A 25,475-nucleotide genomic window follows, 5' to 3' on the forward strand; every position below is an offset into this window, starting at 1 on the left:
TTTTTTTTCAGGACAAATTATTTTAATTGGAGTAAAGCATAAAAATCATGTACTACCGTAGACTGGTGAAGGGGGGGGGGTTAACCTACCACATCAATGTCTTATATAACTATTGAAAAGGCTTCTTACTCAGTTCTGCATACAATTAATAAAATACAATTGCTACATTATCACTAATTCTATTTACAGAGTTTAACAGCAATTTGTACAGTGCTGTTTATAACAGTGAACTATACTTACAGTGACTCATACATATGATCAGTTCAAAGTCATTCAGTTTATTATTATAAAACATGAATATTTTAAAAAGATATTTTTCAAGAAAGCAAGGTCAGGGAGAAACTAATTACCTGAAAGAAGCCAGTTCTTACTTGGAGGACATAATCACCACTGCACTAACTTCAAGGGTCTTTGTGGGTAGAGAAGCAGCTAAGCAGAGCTACTACTGGTTAGTTTAATCATGTTCAATAACCCATTATTTTTCTGCTGTCAACATTAGGCAAGATCGAACATTTTCGAAACTAGGACCTTAAAAGGCTCCAAAACTCAACAATGCTAGATATAAAACACAATTCTGTGTTGAATTCCTACCCTGTTTCCCCCAAAATAAGACATCTCCTGATAATAAGCCCAATCGGGCTGTTGAGCGCATGGCAATAAGGTCAAGCGCTTATTTCAGGGTTCAAAAAAAATATAAGACAGTCTTATTTTCAGGGAAACACGGTACTAAATTCTTTTCGATGCAGAAACAGTGATTGGATTGTGCATGCTTTGAAAACGATCCGGAGGAAGCATTAGCAGACCTCAGTCAAACACACTATTTCTCCATTATCTGTGAAAGCTGTTCATCCTTCTATACTGCTCCCCCATGGATCACTTTATAAGTCACATTAAATTTAATGAGCGGATTCCATAAAGCAGAGGCATTTATTTTAGTCTTGCTTTGGAATACTCAGATTACTATATAATGAAAAGTGAAGTGCTGCATTTCTATGAGGCCCAAAGTACTTCTTCCAAATCATTTTCAAATCTGCTCCACAATGAGAACAAGTTATGCTCTGCTTGATGTTTGAAATTCTTGTTACATAAAGTTTCTATTCAAAATTACTACCTTTCCTAGAATTTTCCTAACAGATTACAGCTCTCATTGTGAACTAATAGGCCAGAGATTCCAGTCTATTTAGTAGCTTGCTATTTCTGAGACTAGGAATTTTCTTTTTATGAGGAAAGTTTTTTTCAGATACAGTGGAATGAGAAAAACCACCTACTTCTGGAAAACAAGTCGTATGATACCAATCAGTTTAATTGTATATAAAACCCCTGAAAAGTTGACATGTCATTCTCTGGAGTTCAAAGATCTTACACTGGAAAGGTCACTCTGATTAAAAGACTCATGAATAGATAAGGCATGAAAATCACAGCAACTCATTAACTTTATAACACCTCAAGCTGGGTAGAAAAATCGTGCCCTCAAATTAGCCAAACAAACAAATGACCCCAAATGATAACTGATTGAAGTCTGTAAAGCAAAGAATTGCGCTATTTCCTCCCCTCTACTCCTTCCTTACTGTTGCTGACTTACTTGTAAAAGATTACAACAGTGAGTCAATACAATGTTTCGTATCCCTTTTCGCTTCTCTTGTTACTTCAGCCTATTTCCAGTCAATACTGTTTACCTTAGGAAAGCTAGGCCTGCCCAGCTATTTACAAAAAACCTGTGCTCCAAAGATGACTCTTCAAGATCAGTATATCTTCTGATGGTCTCTGATTCTCCTGTAAAGAACAGCATCAGCATCTTTGCACTAGAGTCTTCAAAGAGATGTGAAACTTATCTAATAATACATAGTATAGGCTGTTCCTTCTGTCAAGGACAAGGATCAAACCAGGCCATATTTTGATCAGAATTCTCATACTGCCCACCTCCTGCTTAATATTTGTTGATTCCAAAGATCCTAACTCCATGCAGCTGTGGCAGTTTGGGAATAAGCACGCTCAAGAGAGAAGAGGTGTTCAGAATGAAATGTGTTGGGTCGTATTTGGTGTAGAAGCTTGCCAAGAAATACCTGCATTGAAAAGAAAAGAAACAGAAACAGAATATCAGAATGAGTACGTTAAAATTTAAAGAAGAGCAAAATGCATTATTTCAAAATAAAGAAAAATGTCTTCTTTCTTTTTATGTAACTAATTATTTCATCTCTGATTAGGAATAACCTTGCTTATGATACTGGTAGTCTTCGACTTACAACCATTCAGTGTTACAACCATTCAATGTTACAACGGCACTGAAAAAAGTCACTTATGACCATTTTTCACACTTACAACCATTGCAACATCCTCAAGGTCATATGAACACAATTTGGATGGTGGGCAACCGGTTCATATTTCTGATGGTTGTTGCAATGTCTCGGGAGTCATGCGATCCCCTTTTGTGACCTTCTGACAAGCAAAGTCAATGGGGAAGCCAAATTCACTTAACAACCATCTTACTAACTTAACAATGGTAGTGATTCACCTAACAACTGTGGCAAGAAAGGTTGTTAAATGGGGCAAAACTCATTTAACAATGGTCTCACTTAACAACATACATTTTGGACTCAACGGTGGTCATACATTGAGGACTACCTGCACTTAGTTGCTTGTATTGGAAAAAGGATGAGTCAATTTGCCCATTTTGGTGGCAATGTATTTTGAGGAGTGTACAAAAAAATGAGAAAGGTGTTGTTTTCAACCCCCATCAAACCACTAAACTCCAGTGGTTCTGCCAAAGTTTGGTAAAATCAATCAAAATCTGGAATGTTTTGGATTGTACCCGGCAGAACAAATGTTGAGGGACTGAGGCATGTCACACCCCTTTCTTCTGCAGCTCTTGATATGACAAATCCCTTCACCCAACCTGTTCCATTTTCATAGTACCTTTCCTTTATTCTCTCCCAAGTAGCTGCCAATGTCCCTTGATTTTCACTTCTACCCCTTATCTAGGCTTTGGATATGCTTGGCTCTCTTCCCTCACCCCAGCAGAAGGCGATTTTCATGAGATGCTAAGGCTGTATAGTCTATATATGTTCTATGAAAGAAGCAAAAGAGTCCAGAGTTTCTGTTTTAATTGCAGCATTGAAATGTACTTGGAGAAAATAGATTGGTTCTACCCCTTATCTAGGCTTTGGATATCCTTGGCTCTCTTCCCTCACCCCAGCAGAAGGCAATTTTCATGAGATGTTCATGATTTGAGATATATAACATTAATTATCTATATTAAGTTTTAGTTAATTGGAGAAATGTTATTTGTAAAATAATGGAAGATTAGGTGGTGGCATTTTGAATTCAACAGAAAATTGCAAACTATTTTTGAAATGTCACATTTGTTTTGAATTAATGCCGGTTTAAAAAAACCCTACCTATTTCAATTCTGCAATATACTTCTCTGTAAATCTCTGCAAATTACTGTGCATGAAGCTGTCACTTCCATTATAAAAATTCCAAAGTACTGTTTACAGAAACATATTTTTCTTCCCTTTAAAAGCATACCAATTCAGAGGTACATGAATAATAGAACATAATGATTCTAAATAATTTGCAGAGTTTAGATACTGATTGGCTCACTGCAATATTAATGCCACACCAAATAAAATATTTGTTTTCAATCTGCAGAGCGTTAGAACAGTTAGGGTCGAATTTTCAAAACTTACAAAATTATTGGTGAGATTGTGAAGAATTTTCGTGAAGATGTAAACTGTACGCCATAATCCAGCTGTTCCCAGTGTGTCAGCAATCTTGCTTTACCTTGGTCAGGTGTTTCAAAAGGTGTTCCTTTTACTGCATGCAAAAATACATACATTCCCTGCAAAGGCAAAACAAACCCATCCAAAACATAAGCCATGTAAGCTATGCTTCATTATTAACATAATACACGCAATCTGAGTGAAGGATCTGAAACATTAAGCACTAGACTTTTAAAATATGTTCTGTGATTTGCCAATAGATTAATAAATATTTGAGCAAGAATACTAAAATGAAGTTGCCCATAGAAAGATTAACCCAATTAGACATTTTATTCCGGCCCAGATTTCAGTTATTTCTACTTCACCTAGCAACTTGTTTCAGTAAAGCCAGAAGACAAAGTCCCATGAAGCCAATGATTCTTGCTTTCAATTTCATAAGACTAACAAAGTTTATGTGAATTTGTTCATGTTTTATTAAAATACAGAGAGAACAGTTTGCAAACTCAATCTGTGACAAAAAAAAAGGTGAAGTATAGCGATTGATCTCACAATCAAATGTAGAGACAATGGGGCATTACAGGGTAGCTACCTACTTAAACTTTATGAGATATGCTGCCCCCCTCACTTTAAAACAAACTGCCAGTCATTCAAGGAGGCATTATTTGTGTACAACTGGTCCAATGCCAGAGAAATATGATTAAATATGTGCTTAAGTATAAGGTGCATGTTTGTGCCAAGTTTCATACACTAATTCAGGAGTGGAAAGCTTAAGGCTTTCTAGATGCAACAGGATTGCAACAGATGAATAACCTTTCCCATGGACATTACTGGTATTGTGATTACTGGGAACTATAAGTAAACAATGTCCTAATAGGCTCTCCATCCTATTTGAATCCAAAATGGGTGATTTGATCAAAACTCATGCTTTAATCACCAGGAAATTTTCAACTCTTAAGTCATAATCGAGAATGGAAATCTGATTAACTTTCTATTCCGTTGGTTATCAGCAATATAGATACAACTGGTCATCCTTAATATATTTTAGAGTGAAATGATATTAACTTTGTTAATATTTGCCTATTACTGTTAGTTTAAGACAATGGCTATTATTGCTATAGCAAACTAATTTTGTTAGATTTTTATCCTACCTTTAATTTTGTCTAACACAAAGCAGAGTATATATAATATTCCCTCCTCTTGTTTTCCATATAACAACTCTGTGAGGTGGTTTTGAGCTGAGAAAGTCACTGGCCCAAATCACCTTACTTCAGGTGGACTGAAATTCATACCTGTTTCTAACCTAGCACCTTAGCCACTACACCTAAGTGGCTCTCTTGTAATTAGAAGATAACAGTGTAATATTATGTACAGGTAGTCCTTGCCTTACAATCTTTCATTTAATGACCAGTCAAAGCTACAATGGCACTGAAAAAAGTGACTTATGACAATTTTTCACACTTACAACTGTTGCAGATCCTCTCAGTTACGTGATCAAAATTCAGATGCTTGGCAACCGGTTCGTATTTATGATGGTTGCAGCGTCCTGGGGTCATGTGATCATCTTTTGAGACCTTCTGACAAGCAAAGTCAATGGGGAAGCTAGATTCACTTTACAACTGTCTTACTAACTTAATGACTGGTGATTCACTTAACAACTGTGGCAAGAAAGGTCGTAAAATGAGGCAAACCTCACTTAGCAACTGTCTTGCTTAACAATGGAAATTTTGGGCTCAATTGTGGGCCTAAATCAAAGACTAGCTGTACAGCTCAGGATTGAGCTATGGAGTTCTTGGTGCTCTTTGAGCCTATTTGTTTGCTTGCAGATGTTTGCTACCCAACTACGTAAGAATCACTTGGTTGAGTTGGGCTCCTATAGAAGTTGAATAAATAAAATAAATAACTATCATCAAGTGAATGTGGGGTTTGCTGCCTGTTTATATATCATAGCTTGTCCTGCCAGTTTTTGGTGGAGGTGTGGTTTCCTCCATGACAGTTCCTTGATTATTATTTTCTGCCTGACTTTTCTGGTGTTGTTCTCCAGCTGTGTTACTGGCTGCTGGATGGAATGTATTCTAGTTTGTTTTCTTAGTTTTTTTTATTGTTTCTTTAAAATGCTCTGCATTCTAATTATGATTGTATACCTTTACAATGATAATTATAACAAAAGAAAGCAAAGATAGTACCAATATTAATAGGTGCCTGGGGTGCAATCCCAAAACATCTGACGCAGCATTTGAATACCAGCAAAATACCAAAATATCATTCTGAATATTGACAAAATCAACACTAGTCAATTGCAATTGGCAGCTTTAATTGGAACAGCTTACTTCCTACAATTATCTTTAATAGTATCAAACAACATCTGCCTACTCTAGGTCCCTAGGAAGGAATCGATATGTAGATAAAAATGCCAAATCCAATGTAAACATCCAACCATTTAATTATATAATTATTATAACATAATAATTATTATTATAATTGGGAACCACCCAGAGTTGCTTAAGGTGGACAGATATATGCATTCTGCAGTTCAGGATGCTCACCAAATTATGAATAATATTGGTTAAGGTCCAAGCCACTGGAACACTGAAGAAAGGAATGCTGAGCAAGACAATATGAAGCAAACCAACTCCAAGGGTGTACGTGAGCCACATTCCTCGACTGTTCATGACCCTCGTGTTGGGATTGACTTCGCTGTGAGCAACCCCAACATTCATCTTTTTTGCTTTAATTCTGAAAAGCAATATTGGAAAAGAAAATGTGCATCGTAAGGTATGCTTTTCAGGGTTAGTCATACCACTGTCAGACTGGGAGAGGTCATCAACTACTGCATAAGACTAACTCAGCATCTTACATATTAACAGTACAAAGTATTTGAAATGTTGTGTTCCAGCCACATTAGTCACTGTAAGGCAATTTGAAACAATTAACTTTTTTTGAAATCTAAAGCAGTGTTCAACCCATGGCCCAGAGGCTAGTAACAAAGCCCCATAAGATCATATACTTTTAACAGTATTATGTGATTTATATTATATATTTTATATGCAGCCCACGACAATTCCTTTTCACTCAATGAGGCCTAGGCAAGCCAAAAGGTTGGACACCCATAATCTAAAGCAATAAAAATATCAGTTGAAAAATTAATACAGTTATATAATTGCAATCAATACAATCTCATTTTTACATCCTTACACAGAATAAAGAACTTTTCCATTTATTTATTTTTTCTATACTAGAGAAATTTGTTCAAGGTTGTTGTTTTTTAAAAAAACCCAACCAATTCTTATTCAGGAATACTTATAATTGGGTGCATAGACCACTAAAAATCAATTAATAAATCCTAAACATCAAACTAAAAATAGAGAGTCTGTTTATTTTAAATCAGCTTAATGGATCAGCTTAAGTTATTTACAGATATATTTTTGGGTAGAAAATATCATCTTGCATGTCAATAGCAATTAGGTATCACTGCTAGATTTGTTACCTGTTGCAGAAGGGGGGAAAAGAGCTGTTCCCCAAAATTGTATATGAAAATTTACGTCCGTTTTGATCAACTGATTGCAAGTCAACCCAGATACTTTCATAAGTTGACATGTATTGTATTTTTTTAGTTACCTGTCTCCTGTCTACCATCTCTCATACTTACACCTAGGTTGAATACATTGGCACTTAAGATTCCATTTATTTTTTATTTGAAAATAGTATTTTTTATCATTCTGGTTACAAGCAGATAAGTCGTGAAGGAAGACTCTGACTTCTGAAGGCAACATAAGCTATTCAATTAGTCCTATCTCTGTGGTAAGCACACACCCACACAACCATCCTACTGGACCAATTTGGAATGTTTTAACATGAGCATCCAATACAAAGAAAAATCATACTTAAAAAGAACACGATGCACAAGGCAAACAAGAATAACACACAAATCACATAACCACACACACAAGATTCACACTATAATTCACACAACTATTTGAAAATCAGTCATTTTCAGTAATTCAGTCATTTAGTCTCCATAGGATCAGAACAATCTGTGCACAATTAGAGACCTAAAACATAAATTGCTTAGGTATGTTCAAGATCCAACTAGAGATATTATGGCATACAATCAAGGACAGTTTAAAATAAGTGAACGGCAAATATCCTACATCTTTAATTATTTAGGTGTATCACTTGTCCTTAATTTTCTAAGCCATTTTTTTAAATTTGGATGTAATCTACACAGCTCTCCCAACAGTTTTTTTAATTTTTTAAATCCCCGTTAAAATTAAACTGGAATTTAACTTTTAGGCCACTGAATAGATAAATCAGAAAGAAGCTCTTTCTTTGTGCCGCTGGTAACAAATCGGGAAAGGTCCCCTAACAACTAACAAAAGATCCCTGTAGCTTTCAACATCCGACCGAGTCAGAAATTACAAATTAGCAGATGTCCTCAGCTGGTCCACGTTCACTTCTTTGCACCTCCGGCACAATCCACAATCCAATCCATGCTTAGAAAATTAAGGACAAGTGATATACATACATACATACATACATACATACATACATACATACATACATACATACATACATACAATCGCGGCAGATGCCAAGACCATAGAAAAAGCCAAAGTCTGCTCGCTATGCTCCTTTTTCGGAAAACGCCAAGCAGGCGCAATCGGGCAAAACCAAGCGTAAATCGTGCTTTTAAAAACCCGATTGCAATGGTGCTTCCTTATTTATTGCTTTTTTAAAAAAATATTATTATTATTATTATTAGGGCTTCGGGCGAGCAGAAAGCAGAGAGGCCCGACTGCCCGCGCGTTCAAGGTTGCCGAGCTACGGCATTGTTTTCCCCCATCCAAGCGCAGCCGCTTTGTCTTCAGCCGGTCCCTGCGCTGCAACACACCTTCCGCCACCACGCACACCACCAGTTGCACTAGCCCAGGAACCCGGCCGTAGCCCACCTTTGCGCAGAACCAACCAACCAACCTCCCCCCTCCCGCCTTCCGTTTTTTCTACCGCACCTTTTCGCTAACCGGGGAAACAATCCCGAGCCGAGCCGAGCCGCCCGCTTCCCAAAGCTTTCTCTGGCTCTTCTGAAGTGTTGCACTGTAAAGCAAGGGAGGGAGGCGATTGGGCCACCGTTAGCCCCGCCCCTTCTGTATCAGGCGTGCGCGCGGCGGGGAAAATCCGGGACCCGGAGGTTCCGAAGGAGGTGGAAAAGAAAGGCGAAGGGAATCCTTTGGACCGCTCCGGAGGAGGAAATACAGTAATGGCTTTCGGCCGGTCCTTTTTTGCACAGCTTTCTTTATTTTAAGGCCTCAATCCCTCTTCGTGGCTGCTCCGGTGCGATAGGTCTGGGGAGGTCACGTGGCTTAGACGAGCCTCCCCCCCCCTCTCTCCCGCCCCCGCCCTGAGCTGGAGCAAGGAACAAAAACAAAATCCCCAGAGGCTGAGTTCTTTCTCTCTCTCAGGGTTGCTGTATGCAGGCTGTGTGTATTTATACCCGTTGCTTGAATTTCCTTTTTTTTTTTTAAATGGCTGCCTGCTTCTTTGGCCTTGGGCGAGTTAAGAGACCGGGAATGCATTGCTGTGATGGGGTGGAATAGATGATGGGCAGAGCTGTTAACAGGTTGCGTTTTGGTTTGGGACTAATCCAAAATCACTGTAATCTCAGTTTGGAAGGGGCTGTGTGGTTATAAAAATGAGCGTGAACACAGTTGCTGAACAAACAGCCTAGTAAAAACAGAGGGCTTTGCTGAGCTCTGGGATTTATTTCCATGTATTCTTCCCTATTTTACTCTATTTGGCAATATTTACATCATAGTGCTTGTTTAAAGATATTTTGCCTTTTTTTAGCATTATCGTAGTAAGTGACTTTAAGCCTGAAAGGCATAAATTGATGTAAGTGGATGTTACTATTTAGATAGGAGACCACCAGGAAATGCCAGCTCTTTAGATTGGACTGAGAAGCTGAAAAGGCATCCCTGAAACATACAATAGCAAACCATTCCCTTATTATTAGCCAAGAAAATAACATTCTTCTGCATACCCAGGCCTGTTCATTCATTAGGAACTGAGTTTTACCAGAGCGAGACTTTTAGTGTTTCCAGCTATTTATTTTTTAAATTGCTCTTTCACTGCAGCCAATTAAGATGATTTTAAAAAAGCAATGAATACTTCAAAGAATATGATAATCTTATATTTATCATAACAGAACTATGGTGCAAACAGAAAACTGAAACCAGCTACTATCAACAACACCATAGAACTCAGTAGAGTCCTAAATCAACTATAAATTAAGGTAATTGTTTAAATTTTGGAGTTTGCTTGAAAGTCTGTGATAATTGGACTCTTAAAATATCAGCTGAAGCAAAGTTTCAAAAGAAAGAACCGCTAGCAGAAAAAAAAAAACATGTTTCATATGACTCTCAATTTAGTTTCTTGCACAGATACCGGTAACTACCCAAATAAGGTAATGCTAGTTTAAGAGGGCAGGAAACTTGGTTCTACATGGTCCCTTGAGTAGCTTGAAGCTTTATGACCACTTTAAATTGAACCAGAGAAATCATAGCAATGTAGCAGGTACAGTATACAAGTATATCTTGACTTACGACTGCGATTAAGCCCAAAATTCATGTTGCTAACTGAGACATTTGTTAAGTGAGCTTTGCCCCATTTTACAACCTTTTTTGCCACAGTTGTTAAGTGAATCATTGCAGTTGTTAGTAATCTGATTGTTAAGCGAACCTGGATTCCCCATTGGCTTTGCTTGTCATAACGTTACAAAAGATGATCACATGACTCCAGAACACAGCAACAGTCATAAATATGAAACAGTTGCCAAGCATCCAAATTTTGATCATGTGAGCATGGGGACATTGCAACAGTCGTAAATGTGGAAAACCATCATAAGTTACTTTTTTCAGTGCCATTGTAACTTTGAATGGTTGCTAAATGAAGTGTTGTAAGTCGAGGACTACCTGTATCTGCTTTAAGTTTAACATCTTACCGGTTTCAAAGCTATTTTTTAAAGGTAACTCTATCTAGATAGTATATGGTACAGGCTGAATACCAATACTGTAAATTATGTTAGGGTGTGTTTGTACAACAAGTTAAATCATATATTAGGCCTATGCCAACTACTTAGGGAAATGCTTTACTCATAGATGAGAAACTTCTTTTGATCTACTTCTCAGAAGAGCCACTTGAAAACATTCCCTGAAGACATTATGCTACACTAGCCAGTAAATCAGCAGTGTGTTGCACACAGAAAATACCAGATCTGGATTAAAGCCTTCAAATCAGTACTTGGATTCAAAGAACATAATCTGGCATAAAAACAAAATTGGAAATAATGAGATACTGAGTTTAAGGGAATTGCAGGGTATGGAGAGATTCAGTTCCTATAATCATCCTTTTCCTCACGGAACTCTTCCTTCTGCTCTTTCTATACATTCCCCAATATATAATTATCTACATTTGTTCCTTCTCTTTGATTGTGGCAAGTCTTGCTGGTCAACCCGATCTTGATATTCCCCTCAGCTTCTTCACACAGTTTGCTTGACTGCCAAGGGAGGAAGTCACTCTTCTCATGCCATATGACACAAGCAGTTTTCTTTACCTTTCTCCATTCTTTCCAGAGCTTGGAGGGGTTCTTGTTTGTAGGTCAGGATCCCACAAGTGCCTGCATGCTGCTTGTTGCAAGCTCTATATTACGCTACTGTACATGAGCAGTGTCTGGAGAACACCAGGAGGGGAATTTCAGTTCCTGTGAATGGTTTGCAAATGGGGCAACTTCTACCATCACCAGCTAGGCAGACTAGTACAAAGAAGGCCAGTTGCTCCATGTGAATATGAGCCTAAGTAGGTTGTTCTTAAAATGCTGAACTATGGTTTAGCATTAAAGGTAAGCTTTTGAATAATAGATACTAAAACAGTGCATTTTACTACACTCTTAAGAATACTTTTTGCAACATTCTTCTAAGCCTCTACCATACCTTCTCTTTAAAAGCTAAAGTAATGCCTTTGAAGATAACCCATATATTATGTAAGAGCATAGTTTTCTTTCTGTAATGAGGAGCATATGAAGTTTTCAGACTTCTGAAAGAAAAATTTGAAAGACAATAGTTGCACAGTTGTGCTGCTTTAACTTATAGATAAGTTTTCATTAGATGTTATCTACACTTAAGTTAATTTCTGGATTAATTTAAATCAATAATACTGGATTTCAATTATGGGAAGCCAATGAAAAAATCCGAAACTGTGAGAGAATAAGTCTTGATCTTCTTCTAAGAGGATATATTTCAGATATTTAAAGAGTGCTGCAATATCCTCCAATTTTTTTTCAAGGCTAAACTAATTTCTTTAGTCTGTCTTCATACAACTTAATTTCTAATCCCTGAGCGTTCTTGTTGGCTTGGCTGTGGATCTTTTCCAGTTTCTGGAAATCCTTCTTAAATTAAACTAAATATAGTTGAAGTTGAGTGTAATGAAAGTAAATGAACAGTTACTTGCTGTAATTTCAAAATTATGCTTTTGTTGATTTGGTCTAGACCGGGGTGAAATGCTCCCGGTTCCGACGGTAGCGATGGCGGCAGGTGGTTCGGAGAACCGGTAGCAAAAATCACTGCGCGCCTCCCCCCCCCCATGCCCAGCTGAGCCGCACGATCATCAGAGGCTTTTCAAAGCATTTTTTTCTGCAACTTCTTGGCCGAAGAGGTGGTAAAAAAAATTCTTCGAAAAGTCTCTGACAATCCCAACTGAGTTCCCTGATCGGCAGAGAGGCATTTTTTAAAGAGCCTCTGATGATCCCAGCTGAGTTCCCTGATAGGCAGAGAGGCTTTTCAAAGCATTAGAAAAAATGCTTTGAAAAGTTAAAAAAAAAAAGTTGGCCACTCTCACCCAGTCACATTACTTCCCCCACCAAGCCACGCCCACAGAACCGGTAGTAACAAATTTTACATTTCACCCCTGGTCTAGACTTGCATTTATCTTTATGCAAAAATCTAAAATGTAAAACAAATATAATTACCACCCATATAAGCAATCAACTCTTTAAATAATAATTAAAGTTGTGTAAATGCAAAAATTGCATTCTGATTAAAATACTGCTAAATAGGGTATATCTGCAGCTCCAGGGATAGAGTGCTCTATAGTTATGGAGCATACACAGAAAATGGTCATATTCTTGTAGACTGAAGAGATGGAGGTGCTACCTAAAATGAAGCAGTTTTGCATTATCTAGGTGCCAAGCCATAAAAAGTCCAAGTTAAAACCAGCACTTTTATTTCTATGTGGAAGCCTAGGCAACTCATACCAACAATGTTAGATAGCACCAGTGACACACCTATCAGGTGTCTGCATTCTACACCATCTGAAGCAGTTTCAAATAGAACATATTGACATTAATTTGAGAGTTTGTGAGAACATGGGTAACTCCTGGAAGAGAAATGTAATAAGCAAACCAACCAAAACTGGATAGATGCCGCAAGTAACCATAGTTTCCACTCTACCTATAGTTATGGGTTAGAATGATTCCCATCTCCTTCAAGGCAGGTAATTCCCTCCGTTGGAGAGGCAAAACATTAGCTGGTTTCCAGATAAGCAATATGTATATATTGCAGAGATTCAGTCTCAACTTGTTTCTTCTCATTTACATTCTTTAATCTTACAGAAACCTGGCCAGCGCTTCTGCATCCCCAGTTTTGGCTGGGACAGAGTTGTGTAATTGGATATTAGATCATGCCTCATCCTAAAATGATTAGGTCATTCCTCCAAGTGCTTCCTGTAGAATGATGCTGAATAACAGGGAGGAGGATTGAAAAATTTGCAGCACTCTGTGGACAAAACAGTGTCTTTTTCTCCCAATTCATAAAGTTGGTCCAGCAGGACAACATGGTCAAAGATACTGAAAACCAGCATGTTATTTAAAAGGTCCAGGAGGAATGGACTCCCCCATCCAAGTCTTGATGAAGGTCATACACCACAGTCACCTGTGTATTTCCATCTATATCTCAAGCCTGAACCCTGACTAAAAGGATCTACATGAACCACACTAAGGAATGCTGCAGTTGCAGTCTTGCCACTTAACACCCTTCCTACAGTGAGAATGTTGGAAACCAGGTGAAAGTTTCTAAATTGGCTAAATCCAAGGAGGGCTCTTCAGGAGGACGCTCACCACTGCCTCTTGCAAGGCAGGAGTAGGAACCTCCTTTTTCTCAAAGAGATGCTGACCACCTCCTAAATTCAGCCCCTCTCACACAGACACATGCTTGCAGAAACAACCAGGGAGGATACAGGTGTAAACTACATGTAGCAGAAGTCCTTCCATCATCGTCCTATCCACTTTCTCAGAATGAAAAACCTGAAATGAGTCTTGAGATAACATGGCAAGATGCTGTGTCAGGTACCTCAAACTGTTCATATAAATTCCAGATGAAAGTATATGTGAAAGGTTTCATCAAAATGGCAGCAAATGCACCAAATTATTGCTCAGTAATTTGACATAACACTATTCTTTTACTGTCAACTCTTTATCTCTGTACAGAAGAGAACAATTAAAAAGACAGTATCATACTCTTTAAATTGTGATTTTATCTTTTTTAGAAATCCCGTTCCTGAAAGCCAAAACATGAAACAGCTACCAGCAGAAACTGTTCGACTTCTTTCTAGTTCGCAGGTCATTGTATCAGTTGTCAGTGTGGTTAAAGAACTGGTAGAGAATTCTTTGGACGCTAATGCAACCAGTATTGATGTTAAGTTGGTAAGTTTTTTAAAGACTAAAATTGGGTTGAAAGCAGTGGTGGGTTGAAAGCTCCCAGTTCAGTCCGGTTCTTGCGAACCTTTAGTAATGGTGGCGGGAGGCTCCGCCCGGACGTCATTATGAATGATCTGCGCGCATGCGCTCCCATTGCGAACCGATAGCAGAGGTAAGTAGAACTCACCGCTGGATGAAAGTATGGGTGAGAAGACCATATTTCCTTGAAAAATAAAACTGATTTAAAATGCATGCAACCCTCCCCAGCTCCATTTTCACTCACAGAGGCACCGCAGCCTGATCCTTTACTGTTACCAGGGCGGCCCCATGGGCCAGATCTAAGCACCCCGTGAGCTGGATGTGGCCACGGGCCTTGAGTTTGACACCCCTGATCTAGCAGTTTGGGAAATACTAGTTTTAACAAATATTGTATATTCTTGATTTTAAAACATATAATTATGTGGGACTTCCTATTGATATCATGTTTCATTTTAAAGAGTACATAATCATAGTGTGGGATTATTGGTGCTCTTTCAACTTGGTTGTTTTCTTGCAGACATTTCATCACCAAACTAGATAACGGGCAACTAGGCAACAGTCCTAGAAGGGAGTTTGCTTTCTTTATATATATTAGTGATTTTGCCCTTTCAGTATTGGTGAGAGTGTTCTTGATTAGACTGTTGTTTAGTGTTAGCTTGTTTGTCTGAGTTGTAGTTCCTTTATTGAGGATTGTTTACTTCTTGATTGTTGGTCTAGTGTTAATTTTGGTAATAATCTCTGTTTATTTGAGGATTGATTGCTGGTGATGAATGTTTTGATTTTTTTTTTCATCCTTTTTGGCTTTTTGATTATCTCTTTTGAATGGTATGTAGATATTTACCTCTATGTGGCTTTTGATGACTGATTTGTCCAAGTGCCACGTTTTCAGAAATTCTCTAGTGTTTTTGGACTTGGCTTGGTCTAGAATGCTCACAGTTTCCCAGTTAATGGTTAAGTCTATCCACATATTGTGAAATTAAGGAGTTTTCATTGTGTCTTCTGACTGCTAGTTGGTATTCATGGATGTGCTTTGGTGGTCTTCTGCTTGTTTGTCCTACATAATGGCTATTTTAGTTCTTGCACTGTTTATTGTAGATGATTCCTGGTTTTTGTCCTGAGGTCATTTGGTTTATCAGGAATGTTATGGAGGGCTTTAGTTGGCTTGTGTGCTACAATGATGTCACGTGATTGTAATAGTCTGTTGGTAAGTTTCTGAGATATTGATAGTTTCATGTTTCCATCCTGGTTGATTCTTTTTTTTATTATGACAAAGGTATCATTTACATATCAGGTCCATACTTTAGGTTATATGTGGAAATGTGCTATACAGATTTGGTTTCTACTTGTTATTTAAGTAGTGGTCAGGTTTTTACAGGGTAGGGTTGCTAGCCTTACGCCTAACCCTCCTCCTCCTTTATCTGGGCTTGGGACTGGCAATGGCAGCTGCTGAGCTACTCAATCCACCTAGTGCCCACCAAAGGCACTGGGTTTTTATTCTTCATTGGAAGAAGCTTGCTGCCCTATGGGCTTTGCACAAGATGATGATGCTACTGTATATGGATTGTAGGAGTTGCTTACAATCTCTGCTGTGAATCATGAAAGCAGTGACCCCATGGGTAATTTGTTGGCATATTTGTCCGTCAAACTGAAAGTATGTAGTCAAGCAGAGTTGATGAAGTCCATGGTTTGGGAATTTCAATCTTGGTGTATTTATTTAGGTCGGGTGTGCTATGTAAGTAGTGCTCCATGGATTATTTTGCTAATTCCAAATCTCTGAATAAAAAGAGTATTGTGACATTGAATGAGACCATGATTTCATCTTCATCTGTTGTCAGATTTTTGATTCTTGGAAGCACTGTAGTGGGGAGTTGATGGTGTATTTGTCTCCCTCTGTGAGAAGTCTAAGCTTTTTTGTCAGTTTAGTAATATTGCAGTTTGGGGATCCTGATAACGATACAATTGGGTAGAGAAGTACATGCGGCTTCTGTATTTTGAGGCATCCATAGAAGCACAGAAGGACAGGTCCACTGCTTTTCATAAACCACTGTTCTCCTTTTGTGATTTCTTCTTTTTGAGTAAGTCACTAAGAGTTCCCTTGATCTGGTTGTCTAGTTTTTGTTCTGGATTGTTGTTCACTGGCTGTAAGTGTCTGTTTTTTTGTATACATTGTGATCTGTCCATGATAATCATGGTTCAGCCTTTGTCTGCTGACAGGATAATGATAGTTTAGCCTTTCTTTAGGTTTTTGAGGACTGCTGTTTCCTCTGCTTTGAGTTGATTCTGTTCTCATCTTCTTCTGATCTATGATGGTTTGTCTTATGCTGTCTTGGATCTCTGTGGAACATCCTTTGATTTTAAATGCTCCTTCTAAGTCCCTATAGAATTCTAATTTATTAGCATCATCTGCGTTGTAGTTGAGGCTTTTCTGTAGAATATTATGTTCTGTGGTAATGTTGTGACCCGTGCGCGGTCTGTGCAGCTAGTAGCTGATTCAGACAGCGAGGAAGCTGGTGTGGTGCTGTGCCAGCAGCCTGTGCAGCTGGCACTTGAGTTGGACAATGAAGAGGCTGGAGAAGATGTGGTGCCAGAGGCAGGGATTCAGCCAGGGCCTTCAGAACCTCCAGAAGCTCCCTTAAGTGAAGAGGACAAAGAGGAGGAGCCTCTTCTCGATGCACGGACACATAGAGCTGCCAAAATGCAGGAGTGGCTCCTCAGGAGGAGGTCTCCTTGAGAGTAAGGCTTGGGGCTAATTGGCCACTCCCTTAGCCTATTTAAGGAGGAACGCCGACAAGCAATTTGCAGGGAACAACTTAGTTCACATACCTTCGTGTCTTGTCTTGCTTATCTTATCAGCTTCCTGCAAATTGCTTCTGGGCATTCTGCCAACCATAGTAAGCTTTCAGTTATTATTCTTTGAATTCTTGGCGGCTGTTAATGCAATTAATTAACAGCTGTCATTGTAAAAGACTGGTTTATTCAGTAAACTAAGGTTTGAATGGACTTTGTGTGTGCTGCGTTCTTTGGGGTCCGTAGCTGGGGCAGAACAGGTAGATACAGGGCAGCTGGACGTGTCTCAACCACTACAGCCCTACCAGCATAAGCTGCCGTGTATTAAAAACATCTCAGAAACTACCTATAAAACTATAACCATAGTACACAAACTAACTAAAGCATTCCATAACATCCTAAGTAAACAAAAAGTAAACATCAGCCTCAGAGATGAGCAACATATACATCTGATGGTAACATCTGATGTTATCTAGTTTTGTAATGAAACATCTGCAAGAAAACATGACCTAGTTTGGCAATGAAATGTCTGCAAGAAAACAACCAAGCTCAAAGAGTACCAATTACGCCATAGTTCAACCCTTAGCTATAAATATTATCTTCTATTGGTAATAATCCAGCAATGAAATCCTGCTGAATCTATCCGGGTTGCATGAACTGGTAGCGGTTGGCGGCAGGAGGTTCCGCCCACCCGCTGGGACATTACGTCCCGTTTTTTACCCTCTGCGAACCGGTAGTGAAGGTAAGTGGATTTCACCGCTGTAATAATCATATAGTTAAATATTACTTTTCGTGTAGAAAAATTAACTTAATTCATTGTTTATTCTTTTTGACTTAGAAGATTATTTTTAATCTTCTTTTTTTTTTAATTCTTCTATTTTTAATATCTGGGAATAAGTATTTAATCAAAATGACAGAAAATAGCCTTGATTGAAAATATTTCTTCAATGTTTCTACATGACCTATACAGAAACACATTAATTTTTTAGGACTTGCTTCAGTTAAATACTCTTAATTGAAGACTTTTGTAACTGCAAAAGAAAAAAAAAGATTGATTTCAGAGGGAGATGGGAGCAGTAGAAATATGAAATATACATAAATAAATAATGCATTTTACAAATATTTTTACAATATTCATTTTCCTCAATTTGACTTAACAGAACTAAGAGGCAGTAATTCTTTTGTTTAAAAATATTGCATACAGTAATAGAATTATGATAATTGTAATTTGAAAAGTCATTTACAGAGTAGTTTATGATTATTATTTTGATATGCAGTTCACTTTCCCTCTAGAAGGATAGTACAGCATTGAGTAGCATTCGCACACACACACCCCTTTCCAGGTTTCTTCCCACAATAACAACTTTGTGAAGTAGCTTGGCTTGAGAGAAGTCATGACAGGTCCAGTGATTTTTCAGAACAGAGGCTGGAGTTGAACCTAAATTTGCTCAATTCTAATTCAGGACCTCCAGCTATACTGAAACGAAGTCTGAGACTCCATCTTTCTAAAAGACATATTATGAGTGCTGTCTGTCTGTCTAGTTATTTATAAGGCAGTTATTTCCATGAACTTCAGTAGGATTTAGAGTCTAAATATAGGTCAAGGGAGTAGTTCCTTCCAAAAAGAACAACAAAGGAAATGCTAGAATAGAATAGAATAGAATAGAATAGAATAGAATAGAATAGAATAGAATAGAATAGAATAGAATAGAATAGAATAGAATAGAGGAGTTGGAAGGGACCTTGGAGGTCTTTTAGTCCAACCCCTGCTTAGGCAGGAAACTCTACACCACTTCAGACAAATGGTTGTCTAACATCTTCTTAAAAACTTCCAGTTTTGTAGCATTTACAACTTCAGTGGAAGTTCAGTTGTTCCACTGATTAATTGTTCTAATTGTCAGGAAATTTCTCCTTAGTTCTAAGTTGCTTCTCTCCTTGATTAGTTTCCACCCATTGCTTCTTGTCCTACCATCAGTTGCTTTGGAGAATAGCTTGACTCCCTCTTCTTTGTGGCAGCCCCTGAGATATTGGAACACTACTGTCATGTCACCCCTAGTCCTTCTTTTCGTTACGCAAGACATACCCAACCATTCTTCATATGTTTTATCCTTCAGTCCCCTAATCATCAACATCTTTTTTACATTGTGGTGACCAAAACTGAATGCAGCATTCCCAGTGTGGCCAAGGCATTATAAAGTGGTATTAACACTTCATGTGATCTTGATTCTATCCCTCTGTTTATGCAGCCTAGGACTGTGTTGGCATTTTTGGCAGCTGCTGCACACAGCTGGCATATATTTAAATGGTTGTCCACTAGGACTCCAAGATCCCTCTCACAGTTACTACTATTGAGCAAGGTACCACATATACGGTACCTGTGCATTTTGTTTTTCTTGCCTAAATGTAGAACCTTACTTTTTTCACCATTGAATTTCATTTTGTTAGATAGCGCCCAATGTTCAAGTCTGTCAAGATCCTTCTGTATCTTAAGCCTATCTTCAGGAGTGTTGGCTATTCCTGCCAGCTTGGTGTTATCTGCAAATTTGATGAGTTCCCCATCTATCCCCTCATCCAAGTCATTGATGAAGATGTTGAAGAGTACTGAGCCTAAAACAGAGCCTTGGGGTACTCCACTGCATACTTCCCTCCATGTAGATGCAGTTCCATTGCGGACTTCAGGTTGAGTGCAGTTGGTCAACCAGTTACGAATCCATGTGCTGATGCTGTCTAACCCACATTTTTCTGATGCTGTCTAACTCACATGTATTTATTAATTAATTTATAAATATCCATCTTCTCATCTTACTTGTGTGTTGTATTTACACATAAGATTGATTTGTGGTATAAACACTGAGGTAGAATGCAAATGAAAGTAAGAAAAGATGGATTTTGAACTTCTAGGTGACTAACGAACAGAAGGTTTACTGTGTTACTTGTTTGTTTTTTATTTTGAACAATATATACAATAAGGTTTAATTTATATAGAATATTTAGGAGCTGGTAATTCAGACTAAAGAGGATTTCTGAAAGTTTTATAACCTTAACAATCTTTAAGGATATACCGTGAGCTGATAGTTTCTATTTTTGTTTGCAGTCATGGATGAGGGGTGCAGGACAAGCATTTAATTGATTTTGGCATTGTAGTCTGTTTGTCAACCAGAAATTGCATCTGGGATTCAAATTAACTTCAATAAACATAGTGTGGTTTAGGTGTGAGTATAATATATACAAATTAAAGAATTCCATGGTCGGGTATTTGAATAAACTACATGTGTGCAATATTTGTGTCTGAAGTAGACAGGTGTTTTTGATCACCCATGGGCATCTTCATTGTACTTAACAACTCCTTAAAGGAGACACATCTTTTCCTGCATTCACATAATAACTACATCAGCCCTCAAAGTAGTTTTTTGAATGAAGGAGGTGGCAATAGTGCAGCAAGAAAGGATCTGCCATTACCATCTTCATAATGACTCTTGACAAACACAATGTGGTTGTCCATGCTGAACTTTGCCCACTTTGGATCGAAATACAGCAGCATCTAGAATTAAGCAGATGTACTATGCCAATTCAGTAATTCTGTATTGTTTCCTTCAATAACTTCAAACAAATTATTGAATACTCCATCCTCAAGAATCCTGTCCACAATTTTAAAAAGATTAGAGCATGATCCCACATATTGTACATGCAAGGCTTTTCTATGTAAGATGGTGCGGGTTCAAGCCATTGACACTCTGAATTAAAGCTGGAATGGCACTCCTTCCTCTTGAAGTTGTTTCCATGAATCTGTCCAGCACATTTTCTCCATGAAGTCAATGGAGCATGGAAAAAAAAGAATCAAATCTGTTTTTATTAGATACTTATTTTTATTTCTTAAATTTATTTGCACCTATCTCACCATGGAGCTGTTACTGAGCTATTACATTCCATATTTTTCTAACCAATATAATTACTCCCAGAGATACTAGAGTTCTATTATATTTCGATCCTAAAACTTGTCTATCCAACCAAAGTGATAAATGGGTAAAAAATTGACATCAATTGTTGGCCTCAAGTATTTAATACTTGACAATAAATATTGATGATAGAGTTCCAGAAAACTGAATTGTCCCTTATTAATTGGTAGTTGCACTTTCTATAAAGGTGTTCTTGGAATCAAACAACTCCATAAAATGTTCTATGTCGCTTGAAATTAATAAATGTCTTCTTTATGTAGGAGAACTATGGTTTTGAAAAGATTGAAGTACGAGATAATGGTGATGGGATTAAGGCAGTTGATGTTCCTGTGATGGCAATGAAGCACTACACATCAAAAATAAGCTCTTCTGAGGACCTTGAAAGCTTGAGCACATATGGTTTTCGTGGCGAAGCTCTGGGCTCTATTTGTAGCATATCACAGGTAAAAGGTTAATATAGTTACCAGCTTTTGTGTCTGTTTTGGCATCTAAATTCTGTAATTCTACAAAAATGAAACATTAATCCATTTGATTTTAAGGTATCCAAAATACAGATAGCCTATTGGGAGAGTGTATCTGCTGGGGTTTCCATGTACAGTCCAGGGCTTCATTTACCTTCACTACAGTTCTGAACTGTGAATGCGAGCACGTGACACTTCTGCGCATGTGTCCATGATGACGTCCGGGCGGTTGGGCGGAGTCTCCCGCTGCCGGTACCAGTTCAGTGGCGGTAGAAACCCATCACTGGTACAGTCCCACTTCTTTCTAAGTACAGTGTCTGCATAGTGTATCTGTAGAGGGTTTCAAAAATGACAAGATAATGGTCACAGTCCTGCCCTCAAGTCAACACATGTATGAAAAGGAGGAATTTTGAGCAGACACTTATATTTCTATCTTGGCTGTTTTAACTCCCATTATTGATGCCATGTTCCTAACCTTTGGGGGTGGGGTGTTGGGGGGCAATGTAAATTTATGAAGAGGATACAGGTTTTGCCCAACGGTTAAGTAGAAACCTAAGAAGAAGACATTGCTGAATTCTGACTGCAATGATAAGATGCTAATTGAGAAAATATGAAATAAACTTGTCATTTTTTTATAAAGAACACACAGCTTATCTACCATAATTTTTTCAGTTATTTTCAGGATACGTTGTCTGAAATTCAAGGAAGAACAAAATCCCAATACACAGGATATACTGGTCCTTCCTTCCTTCTTTCCTTCCTTCTATTTTTTCTTATCCATTTTTCTACAACTCAACATTTTTTCGGGGGGAGTACGGGTACTTTGATGAATGCTTGCCAAAACAAAAGCAGTTTGCATATAGCTGCTGCATGAGTCTTGCTGAACCTTAGTGAAATAAGAAAAAAGCAGCTCTGTTCACGCCAATTATGCCCTACTTGTATTTCCATCTTAAAAAATTCATCAAAGAACAGAAAGGAATAATCTTTGCTTAATCAAAAAAAAAAGTACAGTATTTAAAGGGCCAGTGGGACAAAAGAGACAAAAGTCAACAGCAAACAAGCCAAACAAATTAATACACAAAGAGGCCAGAATAATAATATGGATAAATAGCAACTGCATCATGAACTGAATCAACAGGGCACATGATCATAGGCAAAGTGCATTTGTGCCAATGTTTTAACAAACCAAATGAGATCAACATAAAAATTTTTATTACTCCCTCCACTCTTAAAATTCCACAAATCCACAAAGATAGGATGGATTGGCATCAGCAGAGTCTAGTAAACACCAAATGCTTAGCAAGCTAAGCACAACATAGAAAGTTGGCTTCTTTAAATAAATATGGAGGCTCTGGCTGAGCCGTGTACTCAAGCATCCAACCAAGCCAAGATAGATATTTTCTTTGGAAAATACACACTTTTTTTTTTTTGCTTGTTGACTTTAGGTGTATTTGGACAGGCTGTGAATGCTCTTTCGTATGTCAGGTTTTCAGAGTAGTTTTCAATGTTACAATTCCCTTCATTTTCAAAGGCATCCTGAAATTTGAGATGAACAAAACACAATACAGTGCACAAAAATGGAATTGTACATTTAAGTATGACAACATAAAAATGTTTTTTACATTTATAATCTGCATAACCATCTAGCAACACATTTGTATATAAACGGAAGCACAGTACAGATCCAAGAGGAATATTAAAAGATCTTGATTCAGAGGCAGAAAACTGTATTTCTTATAAGATAAATAATATAAGATAAATAATCATTACTGACACTCTATAAGTTGGTATTTAGAAACATATTGCTTCTGCTCCTAGAAGACTCATAAAACAATTAGATCTTCTGTGGGATTTGAGGATTATTTGACTTGTGGTAATACCTTGCAACATCAAAGTATTATTTTCTCCTAAAGATCAAGTGATGCTGTGTCAAAGCCCTTTCCAGGTTGTTTACATGTGCAGATGTATCTGTCAAGAATGCCTTCTCTGAATGATTTTTACGTTTCTAGGAACTATCATTATTGATTATCATTATATTGTCGCAAAGAATTATTGAGATTTGTACAAGTTTAATAAATAATAATTAATTATCTTCATCATGGTTTGTGTGAATTACATAGGTACATATATCTTTTCCTAATTGTTTACTTGACATTAAATTCTTTATTGTTAGGTTTCTATTACAACAAGGACAGCTGCTGATGATTTTAGCACCCAGTACAATTTTGATACAAGCGGTCATATAATTTCTCAGAAGCCATCTCATCTTGGAACAGGTATGGCTTTTAGACCCTTTATACAACTCTCTATCTTTAGATCATTCATTCAAGGCCATGAGTACCTGTGATTTTTCTTCTTCAGATAACAGAGCAACAGTTGGATAATATTTTAAAATTTAAACTGATAATTAAAATTGTGATTTTCAAAATAACAAGACTAGATGAGTCAGACATGAAAAATAAAACGTACACCGAATTGGGATTTTACTCATGAAGTGTACTCATATACATTCAATATGTATAACTTCATAAAATATAAAATTGGTTCTAGACATGAGGGATTCTGCAATGAAAAATTCAGCACAAGGAAAACTATAGCAAAAGGCCAGGTGTGCCCAAGTTCTGATTGTTTCAGTCACATATACTCTCAGATAAACCTGATCAACTATGCAACGAAAATGATTATTTTAAGTAGGAATCAAAATTGTAGAGTTGGAAGAGATCTCAAGATTGATTTAGTCTAATTGTTCAGTATTCATGCTTTCATGATCCACATTTAAGAACAATATCCAACTATTTCTTCTTATATTTTCAGTTCTCTGAATAAACAAGTAGGACCAAATTTTCTAACTTTTTATTACCAAGAAATACCACACAGCTCAAAATAGAAGATGTTAGATTGTTTTCCCCTATCCAGAAGTTTTACATTTCAGAACCACTGCATTTCTTGAAGGGCTTAAATTTAACCTTAGTTAGGGAAAAGGTAGTATTTAGCTTCCAGCTGCCTGCAATTACTACGAGTTCAATTCTCACCAGGCTCAAGGTTGACTCAGCCTTCCATCCTTTCTAAGGTAGGTAAAATGAGGACCCAGTTTGTGGGGGCAATAAGCTGGCTGTATAGAATATACAAAAGTATGAAGGCTATTGCTTAACGCCTTGTAAGCCGCCCTGAGTCTCCAGAGACTCGGCATATAAATAAAAAAAATCTCAGAATTTACGGCATCAAAGGGATGAAAAGGGTCAGTCTTCTTTGAAATTTTAGTGACTCATGGATTGCAAAATTTGAGAATCTCTGCTTACTTACATATTACTTTTTGCTGATATAATACAGCTTTTAGCAATAGCAATAGCATTTAGACTTCATAGTATTTTACAGCACTTTCTAAGTGGTTTACAGAGTCAGCATATTGCCCCCAACAATCTGGGTCCTCAATTTACTGACCTCGGATGGATGGAAGGCTTGAGCCAGTCAGGTTCGAACTCCTGATAGTGAGCAGAGTTAGCCTGTGCAATACTGTATTCTAATCACTTCACTAGCATGGCTCATTTTGGTATACCTTGACAACAACTACGTCAATATGTCTCAATTTAAAGAGCTAAAAGGACAAATTATCATCAGAACTGATTGAAGCAGCCAAGGTCAAAGTCTGTGGGATGCTGTCATTAAAGGCACTTAACAACAGTTTAAAAGAATGAAAGGATATATTAATAGAAGCAAAAGAGCGTCTCTATAAGTTAATTTTCTTTGCTTTTCTTCTCCGTTGCTCTTCTTG

The 25,475-nt window shown here is 37.6% G+C and overlaps 2 protein-coding genes across 5 annotated transcripts in view; one reads left to right on the plus strand and one right to left on the minus strand.

Annotated features, from left to right (window-relative positions):
* On the minus strand, positions 1–8,849 carry ORMDL1 (ORMDL sphingolipid biosynthesis regulator 1). Of its 4 annotated transcripts, none has more exons than XM_034429400.3 (4): positions 8,726–8,849; positions 6,263–6,452; positions 3,687–3,838; positions 1–2,063 (listed from the first exon to the last, which is right to left on the minus strand). In XM_034429400.3, the coding sequence occupies exons 2-4, from the start codon at positions 6,434–6,436 to the stop codon at positions 1,928–1,930; spliced, it is 462 nt and encodes a 153-aa protein (XP_034285291.1). In that variant the 5' UTR covers positions 6,437–6,452; positions 8,726–8,849; the 3' UTR covers positions 1–1,927. The 4 variants fall into 4 exon arrangements, with proteins under 4 accessions (XP_034285291.1, XP_087738233.1, XP_087738232.1 ...); XM_087882107.1 differs by lacking the exon at positions 8,726–8,849 and adding an exon at positions 8,290–8,718; XM_087882106.1 differs by lacking the exon at positions 8,726–8,849 and adding an exon at positions 7,204–8,718.
* PMS1 (PMS1 homolog 1, mismatch repair system component) overlaps positions 8,794–25,475 on the plus strand; it is a 40,561-nt gene continuing 23,879 nt past the window's right edge. The window contains 5 exon segments of the mRNA XM_087882108.1: positions 8,794–8,970; positions 9,919–10,005; positions 14,310–14,466; positions 21,503–21,685; positions 23,877–23,979. Coding sequence (XP_087738234.1) covers positions 14,335–14,466; positions 21,503–21,685; positions 23,877–23,979 — 418 coding nt within the window. The 5' untranslated portion in view covers positions 8,794–8,970; positions 9,919–10,005; positions 14,310–14,334.

The sequence above is a fragment of the Pantherophis guttatus genome, chromosome 1 (genome assembly GCF_059756535.1).
Source record: "Pantherophis guttatus breed Tessera chromosome 1, ASM5975653v1, whole genome shotgun sequence".
In the NCBI taxonomy this organism is placed as follows: domain Eukaryota; kingdom Metazoa; phylum Chordata; class Lepidosauria; order Squamata; family Colubridae; genus Pantherophis; species Pantherophis guttatus.